The sequence below is a fragment of the Astyanax mexicanus genome, chromosome 7, assembly GCF_023375975.1.
Source record: "Astyanax mexicanus isolate ESR-SI-001 chromosome 7, AstMex3_surface, whole genome shotgun sequence".
Taxonomy (NCBI): Eukaryota; Metazoa; Chordata; class Actinopteri; order Characiformes; family Acestrorhamphidae; genus Astyanax; species Astyanax mexicanus.
In genome coordinates this window covers 34,374,542-34,384,663 of record NC_064414.1, presented here as the reverse complement: position 1 = coordinate 34,384,663, position 10,122 = coordinate 34,374,542, and the positions used below count along the sequence as shown (strand labels likewise).

Genomic DNA, 10,122 nt, shown 5'->3' with positions numbered 1-10,122 from the left:
CTTCTCAACTGTTTTATCATTTGACTTTATGTTTTACTGTCTTTACTTTTAAATTGATTCATTTATGTATTCATTTATGTACAGAAAATTCAGGTCTAATTCATAAATAACATATAGTAACAACACAGCTCAACTACTCCTTTAATCACAAAGAAGTGTAGTTTGACACTCATATATAACCAAACGACCATCTTTTACAGGAGCTAATAAAAATCAAAGCAGTCCAGATCACAGTAACATATAGCTCATACACACAGTATTCAAAAGTCATACAAAAGCATGAATATTCAACATGTGTTACAACCTGTCACAGATAAACTCTTAGCACAGGACTGCTACATTTCAAGAATGAAGGACTTGCATTTGGAGCCAGTGCTGTTTGTTTGCAATACAGGAGTATATCATTTCATTAATAAAAAGTAATCTTAGTAAGTTAATGTTCATTTATCACATCAAACATCCAATATTTGCCTTTAATTCAATAATGCCTGAATTACCTTCTCATGAGCCTGAGAAATGCAGATAACTGATGGTATGGACTGTGCGTTATCCATGCTGGGCAAGACATTACAAATAATTATCCATTTTGACAGCATGAGATAACACTAGATTAATTGTTGTTGGGTTCTGATTAATATGGCTTGATTAGGAATATAAATCTTGATTAATTTAATATACGAACAGATACTACTATTTGCTTCATTATTTGTAAAGCAAATGTATTTTACTGCTTAGGTTCATGTCTCAGCAGTTTTGAGCTGTTGTTTTAGCGGCTTTTATGTTGATAATATCCTTTTTACATATTACTATATTGACATACTGAAATGTCAATATTTAATACTGTTGCTACATTTAATCATGTATTAACTAATCCTGATTTAATATTTTATATCAGTCTTTGGACAGCCATAACGAGACACATACACAGACTCACACACATAATTTCTCCTGTTATTTGTGCATATGTGACTGGTTGCAGAGATGGACTGTGAGAGCCTGTGCAGAGGGAGGGAGATATGAAGACGTTTGAAGGGGGGAAGCATATCTAATTGCAGTATGTCTTGTATGTAATCTCCTCCTGTCTGCTAATCTTGAGCACTGGGGGGATGTGTTATCATGAAAAGTACTGTTGTTTTTGGGATTAGAAAATGTTGCTCATCTAATTCTGTTTCAGGCTTAACATGAACATCATCTCATGGCTACTCATGATTTACACTCTGGAGGATAAAGTCGGTCCAGCCTCTGATAGAAAATAAAATACTCTTCTATCACAGATGTTGAAATATTACACAGCCAAAATAATGGAACATTTACATATATTGTGCTTGATCAAATTAAACAAATACCTTCTCATTTCGCATTGTGACCTTAATATTCTCTGATTTGTGCTGCCATAATGAATCAGTTATTTCACAGCTGCTGTAGTTATGAAATATTAGATGTAAGTAGTTATGAAATATCAGCATAGCTTTTTGCTTGTACCTCGTGTGTAAAACTCATGTGCTGTTATTTAATCAGAACATGGAAGTGGCATAACCCGTATTATGTGACTGAACAAAGTGCTCCCGCAGCACAGCCCATTACGACGGCATAAATGACATGATCCGTCAAAAGCAGGGGCCGCATGTGCTGTGCTGAAAATGTATTTCTGAATAAGCTATCACTCTTTCATGCCAGCTGGAATGACTTGCATTAAATATGACAGACCATATTATCCCGGACATAGAAACAATCTCATAAGTGATATAAAAACATGATGAATGAAATGAGCAAATAATACCACAAAGGCGGCACAAGCTTAAGCATGTGTCATACCTGTCAGAAATCACCATAACATTAGATTATTGTGTGCTTGGTTTATTTGGACTTGTTGTCAATGGAAGGAGTTTCAATCTTTTGTCCAGTGAGCAGCTGCCAGATTCCTCCTCTGTAGTTTTCATTTCTGAGAGCATACACAAAGACGTTGCAGAGTGGAGAGGTCTTTGCCACAATAGGAGCAATCTAGAAAGATAGAGAGAAAAGAAGGTATATATCATGTATATATGTAAATACATATTAAATTGTTGTAACTATATTCTAGTCTAAATTAATTATATAATTAAATAAATAAACTGTATTCCCGAATAAGCCTAAGAATAAGAATAATTCTTCATTGTATTATTATTAAATGTATTTGCAGCAATAAAAGTACTATTAGCATCAGCATTAGCAGTAATAGTAATAGTATAGTGAGAAAGTCATTATTGTTGCTACTAATATTACTACTTTAGTTGGGGTAGTAGTAATAATAGTATTAGAAGTTATAGTAATAGTAGTAGTAGCAATAGAAGTAGTAGTAGTAGTAGAAATAATAGTAGTAGTAGTAATAGTAGTAGTACAAGTAATAGTAATAGTAGTAATAGTTGTAGTAGAATCAATAGTAGTAGTAATATTATTATTAGTAGTAATAGTAGTCATAGTAGAAGCAATAGTTGTTGTAATAGTGAAAGTAGTAGTATTAGCAATCGTAGTGGTAATAGTAGAAGTAGCAATAGTAGTAGTAATAGTAGTAGGAGTGGTAGTAGAAGTATCAATATTAGCAGAAATAATAATATTAGCATTAGTAGTAGTATTACTAATAATAATAACAGCAATAGTAGTAATAGCAACAATAGTAGCAGTAATAGTAGCAGGAGGGGTGGAAGTAGTAGCAGATACAATAGTAGTACTAGTAGTAGTATCAGTAATAATATTAATAGTAATAAAAGTAGTAGTGGCAGCATCAGTGGTAGCATGTGTGGTAAAAATAGTAAAAGTAATGGTAGTAACAGCAGTAGGAAATATTAATGTATTTAATATTTGGCCCTGAACAGCACTGTACTGTGTAATACTCTGTAGCAATAAGGTTATTCAGCAAGAACTACACAACATTACTGAATCTGAATAGCCAGCCTAATTATTACTGCTATCAATCTGATCGTACAGATCCAATTTCTGAACTAATGGAAGCTTAATCACACTGTTACCATTTTCAGTTTAGGAGACAAAAGGTTGGCGTTCTGCACAGTAGCGTAGAAGGCTAGAATCCCATACGGGCCCCAGCAGAACAGCAGGGTCTTCAGGGGAGTGCTACAGCTGAACTGGAAACAGAAAAAAGGCAAAGTCAGTGTAGTCATGGGGCTTGCGGTCATGTGATATCTCAGTCACATGCCGGGGATATAAATCAGATTCAGTCATGAAACTGGATACATGCATTTCCACAACATTGTCTAAGATACAATGAAGAGCAGGATAACACAAAGAGGATTCTTGGGACTAGTGTTACCACTTTAAAATCTACAAAATTCAGCCTAATCTGACCAATGTATACACACAAACATGCATATTTATAGTATACAGCTTAAGGCAATAACCAGCTTACTTTTTATTCGTACACTTGTCGCTGCCCTAAATGTATAATCCTTAAATGCATATCTCATGACCTCATTTTCTCATTTACTTCCATCTATTACTTTTTTTTACACAAGCTGATGAACAAAATATCAAAATGTGTGTTAATTATGTACCAGTACAGACACTGTTTGCTGCAACTAGAAAATATATGCTAACTATATAACTATCATATATAAACGTACAGTACTCATTGTTCAAGCAATTATTGTGCAAATGACATTATTCATGCCATATTTTTAAAAAAGCACATACAAGCTTGAATTGTAATAGTGACAATATAAAAAATACAAAATTATAAATAACTGTACAATATTAAAATGTACAATATTCAACAATGATATATTTGTATAATGAGCTGACAAGTGAGGAAATCACAATATAATATAAACATGTTCTTATTAATTGCTACTGTATTAGGGAGGTATTGATGCTTTATTGGCATTATACATGGGATTAAACAGAATATTAACACTTTGTGATGATGAGAACATAAAAACACCAAATCTTAAGAAAGAATGTGTATGTTTTAAAAAGCCTCATACTCCATATAGTGCATTATTATAAGCAAACCATCACAATATCACATCATCTGTATTTCTGTACTGAGGTGAAATAGACCTTGGAACCTAATCTGGGTCATGTCCAGTGTCCTGTTTCTCTCAGTGTGCATTTTATGGAACAGAAGAAGGAAAAATATGCCTAGCTAGTTGTAAACGGAATACAGATAGTTGTCTGCAAGACTTTTTTTTTTTCAACTGTACCAAAACCGTTAACAATTCAACGGTATACAGTAATACCGACTTCTGTTAATCATACTCCATTTTACATAAAACTCTTTAGGCTTCTTTTTGCTTTTCCAGGCCACTGTTTTCAATATAAACAATATACCAGCAGGGTACTTTGTGGTTGTTTACTGAGCCATAACTTGGTAGGCTTTTGGCTCATGTGTAATTCTGCTTTGGAGTTACGTAATAGCTCTGCTCCAATGAAGACTTCACTGTTTACAATGTGGAGATGTCTCTGTGCTCCCAGGCACAAGGCCTCTCAGCTCAAACACCATACATAATGGGTTTATGCAACACATGAGGAAAGGCTATACTAAGTAAGGTCTCTTGATGCCAGTGTCATATATCAAAATCATTTAATTTTATATGAGAGAGCACTTCTTACCTTATCCTGGCCTGTCTTCTTGAATTTCTTGTCAATGGATTTGTAGCAGGACATAACAATGAATGTTTGAATTCCCATATTACAGATGGCCATTGGAATCACATAGGAGATATAGTTTCTAAATGAGGACACAAATGTAGAAGGGGTAAATGAATGACCCGTGACATCATATAACTCTCAGTCACATTATAAATATCTAGCTCTTTGATTAATTGGTCAATCTTGCAGTGTTTTATGACCTTACTGCCTTATTAAATACATTTTTTTTTATAATTAATTATCCAAAGAGATACAATGGGGACACAAAGAAATAGAATGTGGACAACTCATCCTAACCTTATCCTAGTTCCAAAAAACTAGGATTTTTGGAACTGAATTAGCTTAGTATCACAATTAATCTATTTTTTAATATGCGCACAGTAGAGTATCCCATATAATCACAGTTGTCTCACAGTTGTCTCCATGAAGCATATCAATTCATTCCCCCAGTGCCCTACATTCTACAGTGATAATCATCACCGACTCGCTATTATTTAGGTCATGGCCCATTCTCAGCACAGGTGTAACACCAGCATGGTAGGGGCTTGACAGTGGGTGTGGTGCCGTCTAATGTGCATCTGACACAGCAAGGTTGCTGAGGATTTTTACTGTGAATATTTATAGGGGATGCACGATATAATCTTGTCATGTTCAATGCCAATACAGATACTGCAACAAGTATCTGCTTATATCCAATAAAGCCTAGAATCCTGATACGTAGGCTTGAGCATAATCATTTTGGATCTTATTTTATTTGTCCCATTACTTGATCCAGTGATTTTGGCTTGTATCAGATCAATACTGACACAAATTATATAGGGTTGAGAAATGAGATGGTTTAGTTTTGAGGAAGATACCTGTCTCCTTTGCTTATGTCTAGAGTGCAGCAGGTCCTCAGTGGCTCATAGTCATACTCTCCCCAGCCAATCAATGGCATGGCTGCCCAGAAAGCAGTAAAGAGCCAGATAAAGATGGCCAGGGGGATGACACGGCTCCACTGCAACTTTGTCCCTTAGTAAAGAAAAACATCAAAGAGTCAGACACTTTCCCATTTATATAGCATTATTGGTTATTTAATCATGTGACCAATATACCTTAGTAAATAAAATGCCAAGAAATGTTAATATCTTTAATTTTAAAATATTTAGCAATTTCATATTTGTTTGCTATATTTTATGAATGAAAGAAGCTTTCAAAGCTTTCCATACAAACACACAGACAATATGTGCTTTTTGAATGCTATCTGATGGTAAACTTAATCATTGGTTTACAATAGCTCTGTTTTGAATAGTCTGAATAGAATGAACTCAAAATAGCAGCATTTTCCTAAGACTCGAGTGAAAGATTGCTTGAATGAGCCTGAGGATAAGCTTTTCTGGCCATGTTTAGCAAAGGCCAGTGAATGGGGGATGTGACAGATGGAGTTTTTTTAACTCTGTGTTGACCAAACTGGGGAGAACCTACCAAATAAAAAGCTTACATCCATTACATTAAAGATCTGTGGGAAAAGTCTGCCTTTTTTCTGGTTCCTTACTGGTGCAGTACTGGTGGTATCTGTCCCAAGCAATGGCTGCAATGAAGTGGATGCTGGAAAGAGCAGTTAGGAATCCGTGGAAGCCGTGGGTCTGGCAACCTTCTGATCCATATGGCCAGTATCTACAGTTTTTTTGTTTCACAAAGAATGGTGAAAGTTAGACAGTAACATTTTACAGTTTACACTGCAATAAACATTAAGAAATAAATGTGCTATAATAGACTCTTTGAATGATGCTGTGTAAGAACTTTTTTAATATATATATATATTTTTAATAAAGAGCTGTAAGTTTGAGAGAGCGTCTGAGATAGCATCGGCACATCTTCAAAGGTTTCTTTATGTGGCACCCTGTCCTGCACATTGTAGTGGTTTCCCTGCTTTTAACATCTACTGCAACTCTAAAGAAAAACTTGTTAATTAATGTATGTGTGAAATTCATTAATTGTTAATTGAGAAAGTTTAAAAGTGTGTTGAGAGAAGGGAACGCTAGAGATGAACAGGGCAGGGGTCTCCAGAAATCAGTTCTTGTCTGTTTTTGCATCCTCATTCTTTTCTTGCCTGATGCCATCTTCTGCTGTTGAATTGACATTTCAATACTCAAGAATGCATTTGCCAAGAAGGTTGGTAAATAAAAAACTAAGAAAGTTCCTGGATGTTTTTTGCTATATTCCAAAAAAAGAGGATGCATCAGTTGGTTGGAATTGCTGAAAAGAATAAACGGAAATACAGAGAATTCATTGTGAATTTAACACTGAAGTCATGGCAAAAGATATTGTTCAGAACACAATTATACCTATTTAAGTTTTTTTTAAAGTTTAATTCTGCTTTCATCAAAGGAGTCAATAAATATGTAGTAAAGTTGTGAAATATTAAGTTATTTGATATAAACAGTGTTGCAGTGTTGATGTACACTTTGATGTACATTTTTAGGCTTGTATACCCTCTTGTGTAAGCATTAGCTGCAGCAGATTTTATAGTTATTAGTCTACAGTATTCCAATTTAGTATAGCTAATCATATACTGTAAGTAGTGTATCTAGTGTATGTAGTGTATGTACACAGCATCTCGATAGGACCCCATTCTTGTGAGTTCTTGACAGGAATGCTTTTCCTAATAACATAAGTAATCTACATTCTTCTTGATCATGCCTAATATTGAGAATATTATACAAGGTTAAACAAGGTTTGGGAAACAGTGACGTAAGGAAACCCTCTGTAGCACCTTTATTTATATGTGAAAGAAGCAAATAGCATAAACAGACAATATTTAAATATTATTATGACAGTGTATGTCAGCTGAGCTACTTGTTGCAATATCTCCCAACCCTCCCTACACAGCATCTGCTTCTAATCACATCTCATCACATGGGTGCCTGAGAATAAACCCGCACATCCATCTGACCAGGCTGATTAGACATAACATGTGAAAGACAGTCTTGTTAACCTTGTTTAACATCCTTGTTGCTTTATTTCTAATTCGAATCCCTAATTTCTAATGAGAGAAGCAATGGTCCTTTAAAAAAGGCAGGTGATTTCACCTCAGAAAGCTGGAGAATGCTGCAATAGTGGCATTCATACAAATTCCCATATCTGCTAAAGCCAACATGAAGACAAGGAAATTACTGGGAGTCCGTAAGTCTCGTATTTTGAGGAAAGCAAGAACTGTGACAGAATTCAAGATGAACCCGAGGAGACCTTAGAAAGAGATACAAAAACAGAAGCATTTAGAGAGCGCACAATCAGTGACACAATATTGCAGTTTTAAGGTCAAGAGCGGACAGGCACAGTCGTAAACAACACTACATAAATCACTGCTGCACTGTTTTTTTTTTGCCTTTAGCCACAGCAGAGCGCACTATAAGCTAATTCATCCCGGTGTTCTGTCGATTTGTGCCACCTTGTCAAATCATGCTACCCTAGAGTATATTGACATGTAAAAATACAAAACACTAAATCGCTATATCAGGGTAAAGTTAACCCTTTTAGACCCTGTATCCATTATAATGGACATTTTAAAATGTTTTGTTGCACATAACACTATTTGAGAGCTGTTGTCCATCAAAACAGAACATAAACAAGCCAATAAGCAAGTTTATAAACCAATGAAACCCCACCCACTGCACTGGAAGAACAGTAGTACTAGTGCTAAGTAACAGCTAATTTTTACTAATTTAATGTGATTTAAAACACTTTTTAATTATGTTTATTACTATGTCTAGGGATGGTTTATTAAATAAGACGATCAATATGAAATATAAAATATTTCACAAAGGCTTCCAATGCAATGGAAAAAAAAGACTACATATTTTAGTTATTTGGATTTATTTGCTGTATAGATTGTATAGTAGACTATTAGAGTCTTCTTTTATGTGCATTACAGACAGAAAACAGCATTCTTTCATTTTTTCCTCAGTGGAGATAATTTAGCTCTAAAAATGGTTAATGCAATATACTCAGGTGATTAGAAACAATTTTATGGTTTATTTTTTTTTATTATTATAATTTTTGTACACGGCTGGAACAATCAAAGCAAAACATGTCAGTGCGCTCAGATTGTATAATCCACTAGAGAAAAACATCATTGTTATTAAATAAAACAGTAAAAAAATAAGAGGTAACGCATGCGCAGATCCGCTAAGTACCCTATATCGATGGGTAGCACAACTCGACAGGACACCCCGGCGGAGACAGACGCACTTCTCCAGTGTAGCTGCTGCGCTGCACGCAGGCTACTGAAGGACTACAGGAATCATGTTCAGTTTTTACCTTCCACGAGTAGACAAGATCCCAGTGAGAACACGTCGAGCTCAGAGAAGCCCTCTGGCAGCGGATAAGCGGGCACCATTCTGCAGATATGTGACTGAACGCACGGGGTGAGCACACCTCAGGATTCACCGTCTGCTCGCTCCTCAGCCTGCGCCTCAGGGGTGACCAAAAGAAAGCACACTTTTAAAGGGCCATTTCGCGAGAAAAAAGCGCACACGTCATTATGTAAAGCCCTCTCCCTGCCTCAATCCGCAGAGGAATTTCTTAATGAAGCCGACAGCTCCAGCCATTGCCCTCTAATACGCGTATTTGCACAATGCGAGCCTAAAGCGCTAATTCAGTTACACAACGAGCCTTTGTGCAGTCCGTGGTTTTGTTGTTGGTGGGTGAGAAGCAGCCCAGCCTACAACAAATCACGTTCTTCTTTTCTTCTTCTATTGCCCCTGATAGGCCTGCACAACAGGTGGCGGGGAGTTGTCATTTTTCCACACACGTTTGACATATACAGCTGTGTTCCAAATGGTTCACTCAATAACTCGTTCACTATTCACTATCTAGCGTTTACTATATAGTGCACTCTTTATTACATTTATTTACATACAGCTTTTTACTGATGTCACAAAGCAGCTTTACAGAAATGTAACAGGAATACAGAAAATCAGACAAACTGAACATTGAACATACAAACCAAACAAACTACAAACAATTGCCATTGCAAGAAACAATACAGACGAAATGCAATGTGTCAATACGCTTTCGAATATACTCATGTCAAAGTAAAACACAATAAATTCATTCTATCCAAATTTATACTCCAAATTCCAAAAGAAATGCTGCAAAATTACTTTAATGTTAAAGTCAACAACATTAGGAGAAAATTGTGTTTTTTAGGGATATCGGGAAAATAGGGAGCTATTTTAGTGATAGGTAGGTATACCGCACAGGTCGATTTTCGGTTTTGATCAACACGATTGGTATTGTGAAAAAACGCATTTCAAAATGCACAAAAGGCATGTTCTAATTCTCTTAATTAATCATGGGTGTGTTTTTGGGCATATAAACCAATCAGTGTGCCAGTTTCCAGTCCCGTTAAGAGGCATGTGTGCTCTGACTTTGGCGTGTTGATATTTTAACAGTACCGCGTTTCAGCAGAGGACACTGACATGCGGATTCATGCTGTGA

General features: G+C 35.8%; 1 protein-coding gene across 1 annotated transcript; it reads right to left on the bottom strand.

Annotated features, from left to right (window-relative positions):
* Positions 1-1,841: 1,841 nt before the first annotated feature.
* On the bottom strand, positions 1,842-9,337 carry rgra (retinal G protein coupled receptor a). The gene is made up of 7 exons (XM_007249486.3): positions 8,941-9,337; positions 7,713-7,869; positions 6,176-6,297; positions 5,499-5,652; positions 4,603-4,720; positions 3,006-3,119; positions 1,842-2,001 (listed from the first exon to the last, which is right to left on the bottom strand). Exons 1-7 carry the CDS (start codon positions 9,017-9,019, stop codon positions 1,858-1,860), a joined length of 888 nt encoding a protein of 295 aa, XP_007249548.3. The 5' UTR covers positions 9,020-9,337; the 3' UTR covers positions 1,842-1,857.
* Positions 9,338-10,122: the final 785 nt, after the last annotated feature.

Coding starts and splice junctions, on each gene's coding strand:
- rgra (XM_007249486.3), bottom strand. CDS start 9,019: ATGGTGCCCGCTTATCCGCTGCCAGAGGGCTTCTCTGAGCTCGACGTG. Junction 5,653..6,175: donor ATACCACCAGTACTGCACCA/GTAAGGAACCAG, acceptor TTCTTTACTAAG/GGACAAAGTTGCAGTGGAGC. Junction 4,721..5,498: donor GACATAAGCAAAGGAGACAG/GTATCTTCCTCA, acceptor GTCCTCATTTAG/AAACTATATCTCCTATGTGA.